Source organism: Vigna umbellata, chromosome 7, assembly GCF_029865625.1.
Source record: "Vigna umbellata cultivar VRB3 chromosome 7, Vumbellata_1.0, whole genome shotgun sequence".
Classification (NCBI taxonomy): Eukaryota; Viridiplantae; Streptophyta; class Magnoliopsida; order Fabales; family Fabaceae; genus Vigna; species Vigna umbellata.
In genome coordinates, this window is record NC_142171.1 from 25,059,337 (window position 1) to 25,083,537 (window position 24,201).

The 24,201-nt window shown below is 31.5% G+C and overlaps 4 protein-coding genes across 5 annotated transcripts; 1 reads left to right on the top strand and 3 right to left on the bottom strand.

Moving 5' to 3' along the window:
- Positions 1-1,109: 1,109 nt before the first annotated feature.
- Positions 1,110-4,601, bottom strand: LOC124847914 (UPF0481 protein At3g47200-like). Of its 2 annotated transcripts, none has more exons than XM_047325505.2 (3): positions 4,503-4,601; positions 2,167-3,085; positions 1,110-1,949 (listed from the first exon to the last, which is right to left on the bottom strand). In XM_047325505.2, the coding sequence occupies exons 2-3, from the start codon at positions 3,018-3,020 to the stop codon at positions 1,298-1,300; spliced, it is 1,506 nt and encodes a 501-aa protein (XP_047181461.2). In that variant the 5' UTR covers positions 3,021-3,085; positions 4,503-4,601; the 3' UTR covers positions 1,110-1,297. The 2 variants fall into 2 exon arrangements, with proteins under 2 accessions (XP_047181461.2, XP_087951698.1); XM_088095572.1 differs by having other exon boundaries at positions 2,167-3,050; positions 4,503-4,576.
- Positions 4,602-7,584: 2,983 nt separating this feature from the next.
- LOC124847916 (UPF0481 protein At3g47200-like) lies at positions 7,585-11,473 on the top strand. The gene is made up of 2 exons (XM_047325507.2): positions 7,585-7,720; positions 9,673-11,473. Exon 2 carries the CDS (start codon positions 9,707-9,709, stop codon positions 11,135-11,137), a length of 1,431 nt encoding a protein of 476 aa, XP_047181463.2. The 5' UTR covers positions 7,585-7,720; positions 9,673-9,706; the 3' UTR covers positions 11,138-11,473.
- A 2,480-nt stretch (positions 11,474-13,953) lies between these two features.
- Positions 13,954-15,867, bottom strand: LOC124822664 (UPF0481 protein At3g47200-like). The gene is made up of 2 exons (XM_088094123.1): positions 15,759-15,867; positions 13,954-15,568 (listed from the first exon to the last, which is right to left on the bottom strand). The coding sequence occupies exon 2, from the start codon at positions 15,470-15,472 to the stop codon at positions 14,087-14,089; it is 1,386 nt and encodes a 461-aa protein (XP_087950249.1). The 5' UTR covers positions 15,473-15,568; positions 15,759-15,867; the 3' UTR covers positions 13,954-14,086.
- A 2,651-nt stretch (positions 15,868-18,518) lies between these two features.
- LOC124847917 (UPF0481 protein At3g47200-like) lies at positions 18,519-20,232 on the bottom strand. The gene is made up of 2 exons (XM_047325508.2): positions 20,127-20,232; positions 18,519-19,976 (listed from the first exon to the last, which is right to left on the bottom strand). The coding sequence occupies exon 2, from the start codon at positions 19,960-19,962 to the stop codon at positions 18,571-18,573; it is 1,392 nt and encodes a 463-aa protein (XP_047181464.2). The 5' UTR covers positions 19,963-19,976; positions 20,127-20,232; the 3' UTR covers positions 18,519-18,570.
- Positions 20,233-24,201: the final 3,969 nt, after the last annotated feature.

The following is a 24,201-nucleotide window of genomic DNA, read 5'->3' on the forward strand; positions in this document are numbered from 1 at the left end:
TTTAATATTATTTATGTGTTATTTTGTAATTAGTCTAAAATTATTTCACAGTCAATAATAATAATTATAAACACCAACATAGATCAATCACAGAATGACACATAAATAGTGTTAAAATATTATCAAAAAAATATTGTAAAAGTATCATTATCTCTGAATAAAATAGATTTAAATTCACTTGTATAAATTACCCAATTTTTATTTGATAAAAACATTATCCGCTTTTTTTTATTGTTAGGCTAAACTAAACTTTGAACAACTAATTACTAATTATTTCAGTATTACCTAACTGTTTTATTATTAGCTAAGTCTATGATAGAGAATTAAGACAACGTTCTTTTACAAAACGAATATATAAGGTAGAAGAGAAGAGGAGAAGAAAGCAAAAAAAATAGATATAATAATAAGTTATGGCGATGGAGAAAGAAGAAATAGATAGAAAGAAAATTAGACTAAAACATATAAAAAATGAGTCAAAACAACTCATATAAAAATAGTCCAAGCATGTACATTTCCAAAATATGCACAAGCATTTCTAACAATGTCACTGGTTAAAAATTTAAGGTGAATTAGAAATCTTACTTAAAAAAATAGTATAATAAATAATGTACATAAATAAAAAGATAAATTTATTATTTTAAGATTTTGATAATATTTGTTAGACACATAAATAAAACGAGTTTATAGTTTAAATCTCATCGTACACAAATTAGTTTTATAAGATTAAAATAGACTTAATTTATTTCTTAAAAAAATATTAGATTAAAATTTAGTTTTATCGAGATTTGTTATTTGATTATTTGTTTTATTATATTATCGATTATCGAAGATTTGCTTCGCTATAAAATTATCATTGAACTACTTATTAATGTTAATATCATTTCACACCCTCGATATTTATATATAAAAGAATATATATCTTACTTTATTTCAAACGAGTTTTGCAAAGTGAATTTGGTTTTAATTAATATTCTTAAAATCTTAATAATCTCTTATATTATTTCATTTACAAGTTATTTGTCCTGAATTCCGAATATCTCTTATCGAAAAAACCTATATAACTACTAAAGCATTTTCTCTTAATAAAGTAGCACAGTATAGTTTACATGTAGCTTCGTAACATACTTCAAGATTCATTGCATTGTTTGTTGCATTGCACATTCCCAATTTTAACACTGTTTATTTCATCACCTCGTGTCAGAGTTGAATGTGAAACAACATGTGTATATGTCATTCATACGATGAACCGTGAAACAGCACAGACAACATTTAAGAAGCTGCATACATCTGATGTGTTTTATCGCCCAAACAGAGAATGAATAGCACGTATAAACTGGAAAACAGCGAAAACAATGAAAGCAATGCCTACCAAAGTGGAACTTGCTCTCCAAGGGTCTCTGAAGTACACCAACCAAAGAGCAGCCATGGTGCGGTTCCAAACATTCTGGTAATGCTTGTTCAGTTCATTGATGGTCTCAAAGTAACACGTTGAGTTTGTCACAACATGTTTGCTCAGACTATTGACAAGGGTTGCTACTTCCTTGTCACTCCCCAATTCATGCACGATCACTTCCCTTTCAACCAGCAACTCCACATCAAGCTGAGTGTGTATGAGAGAGTCGATGAGATTGACGTAGTTGCAAATGTAAGGCTTATCAGGATAGTGGCACTGCTCAAAGGCAATGAGGTTCCTCAGCACACATTCTGTTGTGTGATCCACCTTCAACTGGGGGATCCTAAAACGTGCCTTGAAGTGGTTCAAGTATGGCAAGCAACCAAAGCAGAGAAAGGAACTCAGAAATGGCTTCTTCTCAAAGGTTATGTCTAGCAACCTTCTGTTCAGATGCTTCTCAAAGCTCACTCCTGATTCTTGCAACTTTGTTGCCGTTCTTAGCACATGAAGTGCAGAATCATTACTGCGACCCCAATCTGTTGGAAGGTAAAAGTACCTTGGTGGACACCATCATCACATCACATGCTAGTTAGCACCCACAGAAAGAGAAAATATAGACAAAAACATCAAAAAAGAAGTTGCAGAACCCAATGATGCACTGTGTAAAGAATGACAGAAACATTCAGGATCACCTACTAATTTATTAGAAAAAAGAAGTGAATGTTGGTATAGTAAAATATGAAAAAAATATGATAATGTCAGTTGAATCATACCTTATCAGATCAGTGAAGTGCTTAGTGCTCTTGTTGCACCTATCTTTGTTCTTTGACTTAGAATGTTTCTTGGAACTTCGGAGTGAGCCACTGAAGTAGTTTTTCCTTGACTGGTTCTTGTCGAGAACACGTTTGGTTTCATCAGAAGAAGACATCTGGGTGTCATAGAACGCAAAGTACTCGATGGCAAGATCAACAAACCCTGCATTGTGTTCATTCTTCTTGCTGTCACTAGGGACAACAGTGTCATAGAGTCTCTGAAGCACAAAAAAGGGTATCTGATTCTCCAACAAAATCAAGTCCCTTGTGATGCTCTTGCTGAGCCATGACTGTGTCAAGATGAGATCATCACTGTGTTTCACCCTAAACGATTTGGTCTGCTTGTAATCGTGCTCGTGCTTGGATCTCTCAGATTTCCAGTGACAGTTCCTCAGCAAGAGTTCCATGATGAACACTGCATCGAGCAGCATCATGTCGACGAACTTCTCTCTGGTGATGTCAGGGAATTTGTCTGCATAACATTCTCTGATGTTTTCTTCCTTGTCTTGGAGGTAGTGCTTGAAGCTCTTCATGGCTTGTTCGTTTGAGACACGTTCCCAGAAGAAGTGGAAGTAGCTTTTCTTGTGTTCTTGCATTGGCTTGAGTTGGTTTTTGGTGAGATGAATTGGGCCAATTGAGATCCACTCGGGAGTGTAGGCATCCTCGTTCACCTTTCGGAGATTGTAAGGAACTTTGTAGATGCTGCACTCGGACAACCTTAGCTCCTCCAGCTCTGGCATGTCGATGATGTGTTTCACCATCTCAAATTCGGTTTCAGACAGTGAAGAACCACAGGTTTTGTAAGCATGTGCCATTGTTGCAGAAACAAGCTTCTGCTCAACTTGCTTTTTATCAAAATAAAAAATTAAGCCTCTTTTGTCTGCATTATAATCATTGTTTTAAAGGATTAAATTAAACTACTGGATTAGTTTCAGAATTATTTGAAATTTTTTAGATGAATTTATAAATTATTTCCTTTAATGTAGTCCTTAATCATGTATTGTATCCTAAAAAATATGGCTGGTGATATGTTTGCACTCTATTTTTCTAATATTTTCATTTGACAACTCCTAAAAAATATCATTTTAAAAAATATTATTGTATTCTAAAATTTTATTTTTATTAGTTAATAATAATATTTTATTATTAAAAGTAGTTATATATTGGAATAGTAAAACAATGAGAAGTGTCTTAATTAATAAAAATAAAATTTTAGAATAAAATAATATTTTCTTAAGAGTATGAAATAAAAATGTTTAAAGAAAATAGGATGTAAAACATATTATCACCCAATAATTATAAAAATCTAAAGGTTTTGGTATAATTCTTTATTTACCAATATTCAAATAATACCGGACACTAAGAAACAAATAAAGATAAAAGAAAAAAATTAATAACAAAATTAAAATCCTTGAAATTTTAAGAAAAGTTAGTATTGATACCATGGACGTTATTTTTAATTTAAAATCTTAAAATAATAATTTTAAAAATATTTTTCTTTATATATTATTCATTTTATTTATCTTTAATCGTGAGACTTCTAAGTCCCTTTGAATTTCTAACGCAGTCATATAATTATAATTTTAAGTTTGGACTATAACCACAATTTAAAATCCCGAGGATAATATTTATCATCAACAACTCTTCTTTTGTACATTAAAGAAAGTGCTATTGCTAAAAAGAAAAATTGTTAGGTTTTTTAATAATAATGGACATGAGTATAAAAAAAAAGAAAAGAAAAAGAAAAATATGTTGTAGAAATGCTTTACATGATAAAAATAAAAATAATAAAGTTATGTTTGTTTTTTTTTTAAAACTTAGATGACACATTTAATATTTATTTAACATATAATATAAGAATAAAATAATTATAAAAAATAATTTTTATATTTTTTTTAGAAAAAAAATAATAAAAAATAATAGTGTCAACTAAACGTAAAAATTTGTGTATCAAAATATCATTTCTAAATAAAAGATTGCATTAAACTTCATTCAATTGTTTAAGTATACATATATCTGATAAACTTTCATGAAAAACATTCGGAAAACAAGCATCAGTTTCCCAAATCCTAGGAAACATTTCATGAAAAATCCACTTAAAAAATGATTAATCAGATTTAAATGAATCATTATCTGTAAATTATGTATCCCAGAGCAAATATATCCAGTAATTGATGCATCTCAAAGATCATGCAAATACATAACATGCAACATATAAATCTCCAAAGGGAAAGAACATAGCAGAAACTGTGATTAAAACTTGAAAAGATAAACTCAAAACTGGAAAATTTAAGAACCTGTTTGAATGAATGGAGAAATTATTTGAAGAGTTTGAGGTTTCTGTTCTTCTTCAGTAGCAGCCACCCTTCTCCATGTTCATGTTTTGTGGGTGTGAGTGTGGGCTTTTATGTTGGCCAAAAGTGGAAACTGACGAAGACTTCATGCCACTTTATTCAATAATCAATGCATGCTTTTGTTTGGTAGCTTGTTCAAACAATTATTTAAATATGATTGAGGACTTTAAAGTATATGGAAAACATAATATTCATAATTTTTTTTAGAGAGTGAAAGAAAAAAGAGATAAAGTTTTGCTTTGAAAGTAAAAATCTAAAGCTTTTTTTTCATTTTATCTCAGATTATTAAAGTGATCTTTGTTGTTGTACCAACTAGAGAGTCAATAATGTTTGGAAAATTAAAAGTAAAAATATTAAACAAAAGTAGAATTACTAATTTATATAAAATTTCAACATTATACTTTAATACTTTGAATAGGACAATGATGAACATTTCCAACTTTATCATAGGTGAAATAGTTTATGATATTTTTCTAATTTTTATGTAGGTGACGTCGATGCTGATCTATTATAGATACGTCACGTCGTCTTTGTATGAAAGAAACAAATTGGTCATATTTTAAAGAAACATATTTAATATATAAATTTTTAGTTTTATTCATTATTATAGGAAGCTTTTGGTCCATTCATATTAAATTATATATATATGTTTGTCTACAATTTCACTATTCTAATTTCATGCTTGCAATTGTTTTTTTCTTTTTTCTTTTTTTCCTTTTTATTATTGCATTTGGAACGATCACCCTGCATCTTGTTACTTGAAGCCCAACAAAATAAAACACTATTTTAATTAAACTCTATTCCTAGAGGACTATTTTCAATTAAGAATTTAATCTCTAAGTTAGTTTTATATTATTAATTGATTGGAAATTAATGTATGAAAGACAAAAAAATATGGCCAATTATCAGTAGAAACATAACATTGACTCATCATCCACCGATAAGATGGAAAGGAAAAGTGTAGAAACATCATTTCCATATAATAATTAATACTTTGCAAGAACATTTTCGATATATGCAAATTTCTCTCGAAACGTTTTTCCATAATATTATTATAGTGGGCGAAAAGTTTAATGTTTCTTATTGTTTCCTTTTTTATCTAGATTTAATTATTATCGATTAAATATGTTTATTTTTAAGTTAGAATTCGTATTATAGTTTTAAATTTTGATATACTTTCACTTCATAAATTGTAATTTATCTTAATCTAACTATATTAAATATTTTGTGTTAAATCAGTGGTAGAACTTAAACGAAAGTTAGGAATGCCAAATTAGATTTTTTATATATAAATCATTTTTTCTAATTTGAAAAAGGTTTTTATTTTCTCTTTTTATTTTCTTTACTAAAAAAAATACATATGATATAAAATCAAAAAATATGACTATCATTTAGTACAATAACCATAAAATACTACCATATTAAAGATTACTTAGCATGAATTTAACTATAGTTGAATTAATATTCGAGATAAGTTGTGGACTTGTCTTCTCCTATATCTAAAATAGTATATTAATCTAAGTCAACCTACTCGTATTGTGTAGTATCACTTCCATACTGAAAAATTGTACAATGCAAAACAAACAAAAAATCATCTAAAAGTCAATAAATGTTAGGAATCAAATTTCAGGAACAACTGCTTAAATTAAATATGATATTATTATATACATCTAGAATTTTATATGATCAATTTTGATTACAAATCAATATTTACGCATGCTCAAAAAGAATGAAACTTTTATATTTTGAAAGTAAACACTCATCTTTGCTAAAAGTTTATTCTGATGTCACTATAGTAATGAGAATACTAAACACATTCCGAACCATTATAAATAATGTTGAAATTTTTTTTCATTAGTCTTCCAATGTTTGAGCACATCAAAATCATCATTGTCTTTATCATCATCCATTTTTGAGTCATCTAAATAAGCATCATAGTTTAGTCAGGTTGACTAGTGTTGTAACTAGGAGTGATTGATAATACTCGTTTTATACCAAGAGTTGTTAGACTCGTTGTAATATTTATAAAAGATTAGTGGAACCAATTAAGAGATCTTAAGGGAGAACTAGACGTAGCTCAAGTTGGAGCGAACCAGTAGAAAAATGCCTCTGTTATTGCTTTTATTCTTTAAACATTTGCCTAAACACTATTAAACAATTGCATATCATCTAATCTTTGCAATAGTTGTTAAATGTTAATCTGCGAAAATTTTTTAAAAACACTATTCAAACCCATTAAAAATTACACATGATTTTAAGAAAAATTTTCTAAAATTAATATGAATAATATATAAATATATAAATATAATTTTAAAATATATTAAAAAATAAAATGAAAAAACTGAGAGAATCGTGATTTTTCTATCGTAATTAACTAAGTTTTACCATTACGTTAAATAGTGTTTTAGATTGATACATAAATTAATTAGAATGTGTGATATAATATAAACAATTCAAATATAAGTCTTCAACACTACTTAACTAGTAAATAAAAGTTAAAGTTGTTAAATTAAAAGGATTATGTTCATTAGATTTTAAAATTAAAATGTATCAAATAAGAATAAATTTTAAGTAATCTTTGATATGTATCAAAATTAAAATGTATCAGATAAGAATAAATTAAAAAATCAAATGTATCAAAGGATTATGTACATTTATTTCGACTTCAAATTTATTAAGATAATATCATTATCGTTAATTACAGTAAATATCAATATACATAAATATTTATTCTTTTAGTAAAAAGGAATAGAATATAAACACATTATCCTCCACAACAAATACATCAATTCAACAAAAAATGTTCAACCAACTCATTATAATTTCTAAAGTTTTCAGCACGTTTAAATCTTTGAAGAATTAGATCATAGTCTCATGTAAGCCACGTGTAAGATATGATAAATTTGCTGTGAACAAAGTAATATACATTTATGATATACTGTCCCTTTTATTCATAACATTTCTTCTGCTCGTCCTTCTTTCATCTGTCATCTGATATAAAATTCACTGCATTGCCTAACATATAACAGCTGTATATCACTCATAAATTCAATGAAGTTGCATCAAGTCTTTCTCAGTCAACCTATTTGGCCAACATAAAATGACAGAAATGGAGTGATCCTTTCAAGGGAAACAGATTTCCAATTTCTCTGCACTAACAGGTTCTGTGTTCATTCTCAATTTCTCAAGCTTTCTCCATTTTTTGTGTCTATTTTGGTGTTTTCATCATGGTTTCTACTGATTCTTTCCTAGTTGTTCTTTGGAGATTTGTTACAGATTCTAGTTATCTAAGAAACATAGTTCATTAGATAATTGTCGGTAGTCACATTTGTTGTTTCTTTACTTTGATATTAACTGGGGATGGCTTCTGAACTACCTTGTTTTCAAGAAGAACCCACTTGGAAGTGTTTTCATGATAGTTTTCTTCAAGAGATTTCACGTTAACCAGATATTAAATCAATGAAAATATTTAACAAATTAATATATAAATATAAATTAGATTTACATTCACTTTTTAGCAAACCATTTTACTTTTGACTATGTTGGTAGAGAGTGTTGAGAATCTAAAGATATAATTCTAAGTCCTACATTAAATTAAAAATATTAGATTAAAAATGAGAAAGTATAACATCTTGATTTAAGATTTTAGATAGATTGATATCAATTTTTTTATGTGATTAAACTCAGATTTCATTAGTTATATAATAAAACGAAGTTAATGAATGCTACTGTAGAAAAGAAAGAAAACCTTAAGAAATTGGATAACGGCAAAGATTTTTTAGAAGCGGGTTACCTTGCATGGGATTAACAAAATCTAGGTTAAATTTAAACCTAAAAAATGGAATATGGTTACATATCTTGAATGTGTACTGTATATGATTTTCCTTTTTTAAATATTTTGTACTATAGGTTACTAATATCATTAATAGAAATCCTTTAAAATTGTTAAATAATTTTAATTAAGATAAACTCTAAAATATACATCATCAACTTCTAATTAAGTATGATGATGGAGAGGAAGGTGTGAGTTTAATTATATATAGTGTCTCTCTCTCTTTTTAGTAAAATTTGTATTCTATTTCATTTTCATTCTCCTCACTGAAATTTGACAGACAGTTGGCATACATCCATTTTCTTGGGTTAACAGGTATATGTACCCACTATATATTTGTTAAATAATTTGTTTTATAATTAAAAATTAAAATAAAGAAAGTATGATATTATGAACAATTTATTATCATATTTTTTCTCTTTTAATGTCAAATATTAATAAAAAATTATATTTACATAAATTTCAAAATAAAATACTAAATAAATTAATTAAGAGTAACTAATTATTTAAAATAAAACAAGCTGAATTTTAATTTCGTAATGAATTTAAAAAATCTAACTATTGGTGATCAATATATAGGAGAAATAGGAACTACATAATTCTCACTATTAAAGAAAACAATAATACTATACATTAATTTAATTTATTAATAACATATTTATTTAAAAAATGTCATAAAATATTTATATATATAAATATATATATATTAGAAGATGGTACTAAATGTATTAAATGGTGTGTTGTGTAGTCACAAATGTAGGTTTACTTTTCATTTATTCTTAATAAAGACAAAAATATTTATTATAGGAAGATAAGGTAAGCATATATATTGAGTGTTAGGGTGGTGATACATAAATTTGTTTTTTTGCTCTGCGTAAGAAATCATCTTTGGTAAAAATTATGATATTGTTTACTTTTTTATACTTTAAAAAATATTTTGTTTTAGTTTCTATTTTTCAAGAGTGTTAAAGTTAATTTTATGTGACAAACGGATTTGAGAAATAATATTATTTTAATTATATTTATATTATTTTAATTTAAAAGTATAATATATATTATTAAAAAAGAGTATTAAATAAATGTACTTAAGGAGACTGTAAAACAAAAAAAAAAAACTTTTTCTTTCGGGTTAGGTGGAGTCATTTACGAATTCGCGTGTTGCCGTATGCTGTATGGTTGAAACTTTGATTGAAGCCAAATGACTTTCACTGTACGATGATGACTTCGTACTTTGATTCTTGTTCCAGTGTATGTATATGTACTAAAGTCATGTGTCTGCAGATTCTAAGGAAATTGAAACTGGGTTGCTGCAACAATGGGCGTGCATGCTGGTTCTTCATCACATCAACTCAAATCTCTTGAGATGGTGAAACACGTGATCGACATTGGAGTCCCAGAAAAGCTAAGGTTGTCTGAGCATAGCATCTACAAGGTTCCATGCAATCTCCGAGATGTGAAGAAGGATGCATACACTCCTTACTGCATCTCAATAGGCCCAATTCACTTAGAAGGAGAAAACCTCAAAACAATGCAAGAACACAAGCTGAGATACTATCAATTCTTCTGGGATCGTGTGTCAAACGAAGAAGCCATGGAGAGCTACAAACACTACCTCCAGAACAAAGAACAAGAGATTCGACGATGCTATTCGGAGAAGTTCACATTGTCCACAGAGCAATTCGTAGACATGATGCTGTTGGATGCTGCGTTCATCATGGAGCTTTTCTTGAGAAACTGTGAGCCGAAATCACAATCGCTTCCAGACAGTGATGATCTCATCATGAAACAGTCCTGGCTCGCCCGGGACATCGCCAGGGACCTGATCCTTCTGGAAAATCAAATACCCTTTTTTGTTTTGTTGGAACTCTACGAAAAGGTTGTCCCAGATTACCAACGTAAGAAAGAACACACTGGCTTTGTCGATCTTGCGTTCGAGTACTTTGCATTCTATGACCCTCAGATGTGGCCTTTTTCTAATAACCAAGAAACCAAGAAAGGAAATTTCTGTTGCTCCAAGGAACCTTGTAAACCAAAGAGCATAGGTAGCAGCTTGAAGGATGCGGAACCAAAACACTTCACCGATCTGATAAGGTTCTCGTACCTTCCCACTAATAAAAAAAAAGGGCAAGCTTCTGATCATGTTCCAAGAACTGCAACAAAGTTGCAAGACTCAGGAGTGTACTTCGAGAAAGGTGGTGGGAAGGGAAAGCTACTGGACGTAACCTTCGAGAAGAAAAAAATTCTGAGTCTGTGTCTTTGTTTTGGTTGTATGCAATGCTTGAACCACTTCAAGGCACGTTTGAGGATACCCCAGTTGAAGGTGGACCACAACACAGAATGTCTGTTCAGGAACCTCATTGCCTTTGAGCAGTGCCACTACCCTGATGAGACTAATTACATCTGCAACTATGTCTCTCTCATTGATTCTCTGATACATACTCAGCTTGATGTGGAGTTGCTGGTTGAAAAGGAAGTGATTGTTCATGAGTTGGGGAGTCACAAGGAAGTGGCATCTCTTGTGAATGGTTTGTGCAAACATGTTGTGACAAACTCAACCTGCTACTATGACACCATAAAGGATCTGAACGATCATTACAAGAACAAATGGTACCACACCATGGCATCGTTGAGGTTGGTGTACTTCAGAGACCTTTGGAGAACAAGTTCCACTGTTGTCGGGATTGCTGTGCTCATTTTTGCTGTCTTCCAATTCCTACGAGCTCTTCGTGCTCTCTTCAAAATGTAAGTTTTTGGATTATTATTGCAATTTTTCTTTTCAATAAGTGTCGTTTGCTTTCAACTTTTTTGAAAACTTTCAAGTTTGGACATCTTCCATTGAATAAAAAGATGTTTGTGACAGTTTGAAACGATTACATTATATTTGACTTAAAAGTCGTATCAACATGAAACAATGTTTTTGTTTTCATAAGATCAAATTTAATGAAATCGTTTCAAACTTACTCGATTTGGTATTGCTGTGCGTGTAACTTTAATCTCCTCAGAATGTAAGTTTTTGGATTGTTGTTTCATCGTGTCGTTCATTTGGTATCAATATAATAAGCATATTTTTGTGTTGTTGTCTTTGAAATTATCTCCGATCCAAGTCGTTTTTATACATCGAGAATTTTTCAGTTCATTATACAGTCAAATTATCTCTGATCCAAATACTGATAGCTTTTATAAAGATAATGATAACTTCACAACTCTTTTTAACAATTTTTTAATAATAATAAATTATATGACATTATTTTATTGGTTAATATATTTAAAAGGATCAATCATAAATTATCATATAAACTATTATAAAAAAATTATAAAAAATTGTTAAAAAAATATTTTTCTTTTCATAAACTCGCAAATACGATTTCTAAGAACACCTGTAAATTACAGTAATTTCTAATAATCCCCACAAACAGTGATTATTACCTATCGTCAAAAATTATTTGTTGATAGTGTTTTTTCCAACTATTTTCTTATTAGTAGAAAATGTATATACCAATCATTAAAATTGTCGGTAATAAAAGAAAAATAAAACTCTTGATATAATTCTTGATTTTTTTGTAGTGTTTGAGCTTACAAATCACTTTTCAACCTAATGTACTCATTAAAAAAAGAGAGTATAGTATTGTTTTGATACCTAAAATAATTTTACATACATTTTAAATTTAACTTTTCCAATGATAAAAAAAAATTGATTGTCAACTTGTGCAAGTGATATATATAAAACATTTTCATAATAAAATTTTGGGTTAAATATGTTTTTAGTCCCTTAAGTATCACATGATTTTGTTTTTAGTTCCTACTCAAAACTTTGATGGTTTTTAATCCTTATAGTTTTGAAACTCTAACTATTAGTCCTTAAAATTGGACGGTGTTAAGTTTTAGTGGATGTGGCAAACGGCGATCTCAAATGAAATATCAACTGCTCTCTTCACTCTCTGCCACGTTGGATGTTTAAGTGTTGAACTGAGATTAAGTATGTTAATTACGTTCTTGATTGAAATCAGATTTAGGGTTCATAATTTGTCAAAGTAAATTTTTCAATTGGAGGAAAAATAGTTTTACTCGAAGCATTGTACTCGAAACCTTTCACTCGTGATATATGAACAAGAAGAATAATAATTATAGTAGCAATACAGGAGAAAAGAAAAATTACCGTTTTCCCTTCAATTGCAAATTGAAAGAGACGAATATTCTGTGACTGAAGGAACTAACTCTAGATTTTCCTCAGGATAAGGCTCGGGGCACAGGTATCTGCACTAATTCGCAACCTCGTATTTAAGTTTCACGCTTAAACATTAAAAAACACAACAAAATCTGCGGAAAAATCAAAATGAGACACATTACAGAATTCTTTAATTTAATTCTTTATTTGAGGGGAGCGGAAGGGGAAAAAATGACTTCAAGCGTGAAAGAATCTTGAAGAATGAAAATTGAAGGAAATGAGAGACGAACACGATGAAACGAAGGTTTAGGGTTTGGAAAAAGAGGAAATTGGAGGAGGTAGGAAAGCTGGATCGGAAAATGCAGTCCTCGACCATGGCGAAGTTAGGGGGCGGAACCAAAACGGCGTCGTCGACGTTCTCGACCTCCACGATCAACCCCATCGTTGGTTGTCCCAAGCCCAATGCGGTTTGTTTGAATCTCTCACGAGAACAATCCTTCGAGTAAAACTACTTTTCTCCCAATTGAAAAATTTACTTTGACAAATTATGAACCTTAAATCTGATTTCAATTAAGAACGTAATTAACATAGTTAATCTCAGTTCAACACTTAAACATCCAACGTGGCAGAGAGTGAAGAGAGTAGCCGATATTTCACGTGGCATCACCGTTTGTCACATCCACTAAAACTTAACACCGTCCAATTTTAAGGACTAATAGTCAGAGTTTCAAAACTATAAGAATTAAAAACCATCAAAGTTTTGAGTAGGGACTAAAAACAAAATCGTGTGATACTTAAGGAACGAAAAACATATTTAACTCTAAAATTTTTGTATTCAAAAAGAAAAAGTGAAATTGAAAGATAAAATAAGAAAAATAATTTTTCACACTACTTGCACTAATTAACAGTCCACTTTTAGAAATATTTTTTTCATTAAAAAAATTAATTTTGTATTTGTAAAAAAGTTGAAAGATAAAATAATAAATATAAAATATGCATAAAAATTTGTTGGGTGTCAAAATAATAATATTCATAAAATATATAACATAAATAACATAAATTGTGAACCCAAGCACGATTTACATAATTTTGAAAAGAAACTATCTAAATCAGTAATTTAAAAGAAATTGAACCATTTTGATTGCAAGTTTTCTAAAACAATTTTTATTTTTATTTGGAATAAAAAATTTGATAAGGTGGATGTCACTACTCTGAGTAAAAACAAGTAGGACTTTGACACTCTGTCACAGTGATTTAATATTTCCAATGAACACCAACTTTACTTTTAATATAATTAAAATCCCAAATCGTGTTTCACGCGATTCCCCTGTTCACACTTCACAACAGGGAGTGCACTCCAACTGTTTGCATTTATAACATTGCATAAATCTACTCGGTTAATCGTGGAAAAAGAAATCGATCTCATAGTTGGAACACAGAATTGATAGTCTGATAAAAAAAACAAGCATGCCTATCTTTCAATCTCAGTTGTTAGCATTTGTGTGGCAAAATTCTAAGATCATATCAATTTTAATATTTTGGTCGAAGCACACCAATGACCCTTAGAAAGTTTAAAACAGCAAACAAGAACACAGCAATTCCCACGATAGTTGAACTGAATCTCCAAGGATCACGGAAGTATACAGACTTCAGCATACCCATGTAGTGTTTCCAACCGCAGTTGTAGTGTTCGTTGAGTTCCCTTGTGATTCTGCCATAATAATTTGAAGTCACAACAACATGTCTGCAAAGACCATTTATCATTGTTGCTAATTCATTGTGGCTGCCAAGTTCATGCACAATTATTTCTCTGTCCACCAAAAGCTCTACATCATCTTGAGTGTGAATTAAGGAGTCAATTAGATTCACATAGTTGCATATGAAAGGCTGGTCTGAATAGTGGCACTGCTCCAAAGCAATGAGGTTTCTTAATATACATTCTGTCACCTGGTCTACCTTCAAATGGGGTATTTGCAAACGAGATTTGAAACATTCAGTGAATGGTAAGCAACCAAAACACAAGAACCAGCTCAGAATTGGAGATTTCTCAAACTTTATATCCAAATAGTTCCTACCTTCAACAGTTTCAAAACTAACACCTGCTTCATCCAACTTTGTTGCAGTCCTCAGAACACATTCCACAGCACAAGGAGTGAAATGTTGTGATGAGTTCTTATGAACCTGGATTTGTCTAGGAAGGTAAGTGTATCTGATCAAATCAGTGAAGTTTAAGCAAGATTCACAATTCTTGATCATCTCCACCTTTTGAATTGACTTGTGTGGATAATAGTCTTCAAAGTAGTTAAAGGCAAGTTCAGTGAACTTGAGACAGTTTTCCTTGGTGCCATTATCTCCAAGGATGACCCTTGTGTGCAACTCCTCCAACACAAACATGGGAAGCTGGTTTTCTAGCAGTAACAAGTCACGTTGAGTCATCTTGCAGATCCATGATGTGGTGAACATCAAATCATTCTTCTGCTCAGATTTGTTTGCTTTTCTCAGAAACAGTTCCATGATGAAGACTGAGTCTAACAGGATCATGTCCACAAAATTTTCATTCTTGTGGAGTTCTGGCTCGGAGTAAGAGTTCCCTATCTTTTCTTTGTTCTCTTCAAGGAAGACTTTATACTTTGACAAAGCTAAAGACTGCCTCTGAGATAAAGTTTTCCAGAAGGCATGAAAATACCTCTGCTTCAGTTTTTCCTGCTTCAGCTCTGGCTTTTCACTGTGAAGAGGGCCTATTGAGATGAAATATGGTGTATAGGCTTCCACATTCAGTTTATGGAGATGGTGAGGAACCTTGTAGATGCAACATTGATCATGCATCTCAGGCTCAATTTGTTCAGGAATGTTAACTATATGCTGAATCTGAGGTTTATTTTCAGGTAAAGCAGTAAAAGTAGTAGCAGAAGTCATTGAAACACAACTTTTTCTTTCTGACAGCAAGAAAAACCGAGGTTAAACCTTGATTTTGGTCTGAATTCCTTGGATGCTTTCAGGTTTCAAAATGGCCTGCATTTCACATGCATTTGAGATAACATGAAAAACTGTTATATGGTGAGAAAATAACAAGAAAGTTGAACTTGAAACATACATCAAACACCAATGGAAAGACACAAATGTTTCATAATCATAACAAGCATGGTAACACAAAAATCTTTTTCCTTTGTCAAATGAGGCCAACTAGAGATAAAACACAAACCTAGGTGGTTCTGGTAAACTCGAATAGAAAGTGTTTCACTGGTGTGTTACAGCTTGCAAGGCCTAAAAAGATAGGAGTAACACCTTCCAGTAACTTTCAGACTCTGCTACCTTGATATGTGAGCCGTTATGCAGTTTTTGTCTGTTTTCAATGATGCATGTGCATTTGTTTTTAACAAAATGGGAATGTTTAATTATAGTAACTCAGATTAATGCTGCTTAATTGTTGTTAATGTTGAGTGGTCCACCATTTACAATTTTCCTAAGATGTGGTCTTTCCCACATGCTATTTTCTTACTATTTATTGACTGATTTAACAACTTTAGTTCACTTTGCTCATTAGTATTCATTCAAAGATTGGTTGAACATTATGCAAGAGTTTAAGTCTTTCTTCCTTAGATACAAGAATTCATCATCACATGTGTTCAATTTCAAAATTATGGTTTAAAAATGGTGAATTGAGAGAGACTTCTAGAGAAAATGAATGTGCTGAGAATGTGCAGTGTTACTTTGTTTTATCATTTGGGTGGGGTAACATGCTCTGTGCTGCTTTGTCTCTAGTTTCAAAGTTCATGACTTTTTTACACTGTAGCTGGGACACGGTATTAGATAGAGCTTTCACATTTTACTCTTAGGTCTCTCATAATAGGTATAATAAATTCAAACCTAGTTACTAAGAGCAAAGCAATGAAAACATCATGAACATTTAAGTATTAAATCAAATTCTTTTAAGATTTAATAGTCGATAATGAATCTTGAAAGTTTTGTATAATCCTAGTCCTTACATTAAAGGTTCTCAAAATTGTAGTTTCTCTTTGTATATAATTTAAATTATAATGGAAGAAAGTGAATAAATACTCAATAGATGAATCATTTTATTATTTAGGCGGTGATTTTATGATTGAGGCGGTGAGTAAATAAGACAAATAAAAGTGTATTTGTCGTAACATTTCATGTAAAACTATTAAATGCATCTTACAAGATGATGATTAAACAATTAGATGAGATATAGATACCAAATACTGTATTATAGTCATAAATATAAATTAAATATACAAAAAGTTATATATAAAAATTAATATATATTAAATTTTTAAAAGAAAAAGAAATTATACAAAAAGAGAACAATTTCTATTTAAGCTTTAACATCTCTTTTATATGCACTAGAACAACTATAATTTTTTTATCTGCTCATACCATGTGATTCACATAAGATAATAAAAAACAAAAAAAGACATACAAACAGAAATGATAAGTTAATGTACCAAAATATTTTTCATAATTAAATATGAAAATAAACATTATACAACATTCACTCAAGAAACAATCCTATCACATGAAATGACTTTTCTAGACTCAATATCCGGATAAAACATTAATGTGAAATATTGGGGAGTCGTGTACTTGTGGTGACCTCTATTGTTTTGCAAAGTCATTGCTAATGGATTTCATCGTACCACACACAAGGTTAGTCCCTTTCATGGTCATAAAACCATAAGATCATCCTTATGACAAGACCTCCTATTCCTCTCAACATATACCCCACATTTCTCTACTTGAGATTTGATGATTATTAGACCGTCAACATAACCTCCAATGTCTGGACTCCCACATCAATGTTTACAGTACTTAAACATCACCATAGAATCTTCCCTCGAGATTCATGGAATTATGCCAAACACATATGATATACCATATTCATATAATCAATAACACACTCATGTTCATCATAATATCTATCATACATGAATAAGCACCATACATGTTTACCATCATACTATATAGTTTATGCAACATCACAAACTTTGCACTAAATAATTTACATAACATTCATAGAAATCACTGCAGATAAATACACTAAAAAATTCACAAATGCTGGACATTGACGCCTATATTGACGCTTAACACAAAAGTTCTCGCACAAAAGGGTGCTCAGTGTCAGTTTTAGGTGCTTAATGCCAAAGACATAAAATCAGCTCCAAACCTGTAATGGTCATTAGTGCTCAGCTCTCCATGTTCACCATTCAGTCTAAACTATTCGCATTTTGGTTCGGTCTGTAGTGCTCAATGCCATACCAGAAAATACAAAAGTCCAGTTTTTTATCTAATACAATCTAGTTTTGATCTTATGCACTTAAGGCTTATTCAAATAGCCAATTTAATATTCCTGACTCGTATAGTAAGGTCTAAAAACAAGGAATACACCTTTCGGAATCTATTTAAAGTTTTCAAAAGAACAATCTTCTCAGACAGATGAAGAAGAAAGTTACATGTCTAAATTTACATATACATCTACAATAGGGAGCTTGATGTATGTTATGGTTTGCACCAGACTTGACATAGCACATGCAGTGAGAGTTGTTAGTAGGTTTCTATCCAATCCCAAGAAGGAGCATTGAAAATAAGTGTATATTAAGATATTTGAGATATTTGAGGGACATTTCAAATATGCATTTATCTTTTTAAAAGAAGTAATTATCATTCTACAAGAAGTTTTTTATGCGAACTTGGAAAGAGATTTGGATGTTAGAAAGAGCATAACAAGTTATATTTTTATGTTGGGTAATACAACTATAGTTGGAAGTCTAAACTTCAAGAAAGAGTCTCGCTCTCAACCATTAGATCTAAGTATGTAACTATCTCAGAAGCAACAAAGGAGATGATATGGTTGAAGAACTTTCTAAAAGAATTAGGTAAGAGTCCAATTTAATCATTGCAATGAAAAAAAAAACTAGTTCAATTCATAATCAGTTGAGCAGTGTTAAAACATGAAATGAAGTGATTACATTACAGTTCACAACATCAAAAACAGATCATCGTTTTGGATGATACAAACCAGTAACACGAAGAAAGTTGACAATGGCAAATAAGAAGATAACAACTCCTACAACAGTTGAACTCAGTCTCCAAGGATCACGGAAATACACCGACCTTAACATACCCATATAACGCTTCCAATAACTATTGTAGTGATCATTGAGTTTCCTTGTCACTTTGCCATAATAGTTGCAATTCACCACCACATGCTTGCAAAGACCATTTATCATATTTGCCAATTCACTGTGGCAGCCAAGTTCATGTTCAATGATTTCCTTGTCCACCAACAACTCAACATCCTCTTTGGTGTGAATCAGTGAGTCAATCAGAGAAACATAGTTGCACATGAAAGGTTCTTCTGGATAGTGGCACTGCTCCAAGGCAATGAGGTTCCTCAGCACACATTCTGTTGTTTGAAGCACTTTTAACTGAGGGATTCTGAAACGGGCTTTTACACATGTGAAACATGGTAGACAACCTAGGCAAAGAAACCAGCTCAAAACTTGAATCTTTTGAAACTTTATGTCTAGCAAACCTTTATGGTGCACTCTCTCAAAGCTAACTCCTGCTTCGTTCAACATTGTTGCAGTCTTGAGGACACATTCGTTTTTGCTGCAGGGAGTGAAGTGTTTGGATGGCATCCAATCCTTGGCATTAACCTTTTCTGGAAGGTAGAAACGCCTTACCAAGTCAGTGAAGTGGTTGCAAGATGAGAAGTTCTTGACAATGGTTTTTTTGTCTGGTGTTGAGGTGTGTGGATAGTAATCTTCAAAGTAGTTGAATGCAAGCTCAAGAAAGCTTAGATCGCTTAGCCTGTTAACACTTTTGTACAGATTTTCCAAGAGAAAAAAGGGAAGCTGGTTTTCAAGTAGTAACAGGTCTCTCTGGATGTTCTTGCAGATCCATGCTGTGGTGAATATGTAGTCATTTTTCTGTTCAGAAATGTTGGATTTTCTCAGAAAGAGCTCTACGATGAAGACTGAGTCTAACAAGATCATGTTCACAAACTCATCTTTGCTGAGGCTTGTTGGCTCTGAATACCTGTGTTTTATGGTTTCAATGTTGTCACTGAGGAAGACTTTGTAACCGGACAAAGCCCTTTTGTTTGTCACACGTTCCCAGAAGGAAAGAAAGTACCTTTGCTTCTGTCTATGCATTGGCTCTAGTTCTGGTTTTTTGTTGTGGTGAAAAGGGCCGATTGAGATCAAAATTGGTTCATAGGCTTCCCCTTCAGTCAACTTTCTGAGATTTGGAGGAACCTTGTAAATACAACACTGTTCATGCAGTGCAGGCTGAATTTCTTTAGGAATGTCAATTATGTGTTCTATCTGGGGATCTGTTTCAGGTACTGCAGTGTAGGTAGCAGTAGCAGCAGAAGAAGAATCCATTGAAACTGGTCAACCTATGACAAAATCACTGGTTACTGACACAACCTTAATCAACGGTGACAAAGGAAAATCGAAAGGGTTTCTTAAAGGCAAAATCTTTTTTCCATACTGAGAATTAATTAACGTAACAAAGGTGAAACATGTCTTGCTAAATTTGTAATTACCTGTGATCTGCAAGGCTCTTAGTTCAAAACAATCACTTTCTTCCAAAATGGTACCATCAGATATGCATCAAACTCTCTTCTTCCCGAACTTCTGTGCTAATCAATGTGTCTGGATTTGTTTCATCACCAAAGCTCTTGGAGACTAATTTATACGTGCAATTTATCTGTCTACATCTGTGTTACATTTTCTATTATTCTTGTCTCGCATGATGTGTTCTTAAATTCCCACTTGTTATTTTATGTTACAAACTTGATGTGATGAATTCATTTAATATTCATATGAATTTTCAACATTTTGTCGTATCTCTCTGAACACATTTTTAATACAAGAAAAATATTAATATTTTTAGAGCTGTCGTAAAGCTTGGATCTAAACTAGTACGGTTCCCAATCAGAACAGATGACGTTAAAAAGCCAATTTACAGAAGGCAATTTACAGTAATAACAGTTTATAAATCTCATTTTGTCAGTTTTGTAAAGTTAAACTCAAACTTAAACTTTTTTTCTTATATGATTTTCAACTATCTTAACAACAAATTTGTTATTAGTTGAATTTATTATTTCATCCATTATCTTATTACAAAGAATTGTATAATGAATATATCGAATAAAAATAAAATCAATTTATATATATATATAATTCACATGTTAGTTTGAATTTAGAAACATTATTTAAACCCAACTCATATCCCATTAGTTCTTGAAGTGCTAGAGAGTTAGAAAAATGTTCCACATGATATTGCATTAAAGTTTTTTTGTGTGGAAAATCTTCTTGAGATTTTTTCCAACCGGTAAGGTTTACTTTATGCAGTCAAATGAATTTATCTATATAATATTTGCTAGTTTGGCATGGAGAAAATAACTCATGACTTGAGAAGAGATGGTCATGAGTAATTAAATATCACCCATTACGTTTGCATGATGCAGAATATATGATTTTATATTGTGGGTTTCATTTTCAATTACAAACACAATTACTAAATTAATCACAACAAGCTTTGGGTTTTGTAATGATATTGTGTGTAGTTATTAAAGAAAGAAGATTGATATATTTTATAATTAAGAAGAGAATATGCATAATTGTCTTCTTTTCAGACTCACATTTCAAAATATATAGAAATTACCATTTTCTTTCAACTTTATTTGTTTTGTTTGAGTAAACAGAAATAATATGATGATCTATTATATATTAAGCATCATCTAAAGAGAAAATGTTCGATAGTAATATTTGGAAAGAATTTGGTTTCTAGTGTATTTGGAAAAATAGAAAATAGCAAACAATTACGACTTTGAGCTTGTTGTTGATAAGGATTTAGATTCCATTTGGAAAGAAGATTGTTAAATGAATTAATGTTCAATGGTAGTTAAAAAATAGTCAAAGAAATAGTAAAAAAATGTGTACACTTGGTGGATGGGAAAGTAAATAAAATAAAAGAAAAGTGAGAATTAGTATAGAAAGACTTAGAATTGAGTGAGAGGAATATGAATTGGACAAATATTATTTACTAAAGCCTACCTCGTTTTTTTAATTATCAGTTTATATGTTTTAGTTTGAAACAAGTACTGTAACATCCCAATAAATAGAAATCTCCATTAATCAGAACTAATTACATTTACAGAAAATACAGTGCAGTCTTTAAATATAAACAGCAGCTGCTCAAAAGGATACAGCACGTACATAACAGTATTTACAGTAGTTTCCGTGTTCAGAAATTCAGCCAAACTACAAAAACCAGTTCTGATTAATCTATTCTGCACAACCGTATACAGAACTGTCAAAATACAGTACAGAAAAATCTAATATCTACTACGGAACTAATCCCTACTGCTCCGATTTGACTTCAACTTCCACCAAGGTGGCATCCTCCAAATTTTCTTCTTCCAGCAATGATTCCAAGGGTGCTTCGCCATCTGCTCACATCCACAACGGATGATCATTGCATTGACAAGACGGACATACAGAAACAGCAGACAACACATGGAACATTGCAAGGGTAAGCTTATATTGTTTAATAAATACAACATACATACAGTTCATGATTCAATTCACACATTCATCAAGTAACTTAATCATATAATTTAACATATAAATATATATATATATGACAGACCGTCCGGACTGTATGAACCATGTAGTTACAGGCGTCCTTGCACACAAGTGGTGTAATAGCCGGGATATACCTAATCAGCTTCCACTTGAGGTTAATCATTCGCCCCTGCTAAGTGAGAGATACGAATGACCTCCTGCCATTCCCACACATGACTACTCCCTTCTACGTGAAGATGAGCATCACGGAATATCAGGATGGACCAAGCCAGCATTAACTAACCACGGTCATACTTTACCAATTCCATATTCAATCATATATGAGACGTTCCTCCTTGGAACGCTCGTTCAATTCCATAATCGTATAATCATATCACATAGTGTTCAACCATCAAATCCTTTCATAGTTATAATCTTTCCATTCTGTGTTCCACTCTCTTAACATTAACGTCATGCATTCTTTAATCAAATAAAACGAACTTATTACAGAACCTTTGATTTCACGTTTCTGAACAAAAGAAACGAACTCTTATTCATTGATGGACGTTAAGAATTCTTAAAGAATTTAAATGAGATTGAATTTAGAAGTTCAGAATAATACTTAGAAGATGTTGAGTACAAGAACTTTAGGTTGAATCAAGAGAATAAATATCTTACAGAATAACTTAGATAAATAACCAGAATATTCAAAGTACAGAAAACAACTCTTACTGTCAATGAACGAACGTTCAGAAATTTACTTTGGACGAACGTCAATTACGTTCGCTCAGAATTCAATAATAAGGACGAGCGTTCAGTTAGAAACCGAACCCTGCTTTGGACGAACGCTAGGTCAATGACCGAGCACGAATTAAAACGAACGCTGGATATACACCGAGCGCTATTTAAGACGAATGCTTCGGTATAAGACCGAGCGCCAATTCAGACGAACGTTCAGTATAAGAATGAACGCTCTGTAGAACGAACGTTCGACATAAGGTCGAACGACATTAAGGACGAACGCTCGACTTAAGGCCGAACGTCACTTATTTATAAAGTCTTAAATATTTAAACATTGCTGAGCTAGACGAACGCTCAGACCATCAACTGGGGACGCTCGTTCTCGAGCAGAATTCTTTCCAAATGAAAGAATTCCAATCTAAGTAATTTTACTGAAAGCCGAACGGTTTAAGACCGTACAGGGACGAACGTCCTTTATCAGTGGGAAAGAGTAAATTCCAGATTTTTTCAACTTTAACAGAATTTTTCCAGATTTCAAATTTATGAATTTTACAACTTTCCTTCCAGATTTAATACATTAAAATCATACAGATTTCAACATTTGAATCATTCCAACTATACAATCAACATATTCCATTCATACATAATCAAATCAACATGCATTTGAATCAAATCAACCACAACCTGTATAATGCATATATCAGTATTCATTCATGACAGATTCAATCAATCCACTCATTCCAATTCTATAACATTCATACACCTTTCATACGTATTCAAAGCAACATGCAAATGAACCAGAATTCATATCCCATATCAGTAAACGTTCATAATGCTCAAACATCAGATTTCATATACATGCAACTCAGATTATAAAATCAAGCAGTATGAATTAAACATATAAGCTTCCCTTACCTTATCAAGCAGTTCACTTCAATTGTTTAGAGTTTCTCTCGTGCTCTCACAGCTTTCTATCAGAATTTCACTCAACCACTTCCACTTAATCTAACACACCAAAACCGTAAGCAGATCAGACTTCTAACTCATGCATGCAACCAGAATTTTGGTTTGCATGAACCAAATGGACGAAGATGCAGAGATGAGAACTTACCAGTTCAGTTCTCAATTCTGTTCGGATCAGAATGAGGTTCACAGTGCAGGGAAGGCTTCTATGGTGTCTGAAATAGGATTGGAGGAATTGATAGTGAGTGATCTTAGGGAGAAGATGAACACGGTTTAGAGAAAAGCAGAGAAATCGAAAACAGAAATTCTGAGAAGGAGATGAAGCATGCAGGAGGAAGAGGGAGA

What these genes read in the sequence shown, in the direction of transcription:
- LOC124847914 (XM_047325505.2), bottom strand. Translation starts at nt 3,020, where the DNA reads ATGGCACATGCTTACAAAACCTGTGGTTCTTCACTGTCTGAAACCGAA. An exon ending in CACTTCACTGATCTGATAAG is followed by an intron (nt 1,950 to 2,166) that starts GTATGATTCAAC and finishes GTGTCCACCAAG; the next exon opens with GTACTTTTACCTTCCAACAG.
- LOC124847916 (XM_047325507.2), top strand. Translation starts at nt 9,707, where the DNA reads ATGGGCGTGCATGCTGGTTCTTCATCACATCAACTCAAATCTCTTGAG.
- LOC124822664 (XM_088094123.1), bottom strand. Translation starts at nt 15,472, where the DNA reads ATGACTTCTGCTACTACTTTTACTGCTTTACCTGAAAATAAACCTCAG.
- LOC124847917 (XM_047325508.2), bottom strand. Translation starts at nt 19,962, where the DNA reads ATGGATTCTTCTTCTGCTGCTACTGCTACCTACACTGCAGTACCTGAA.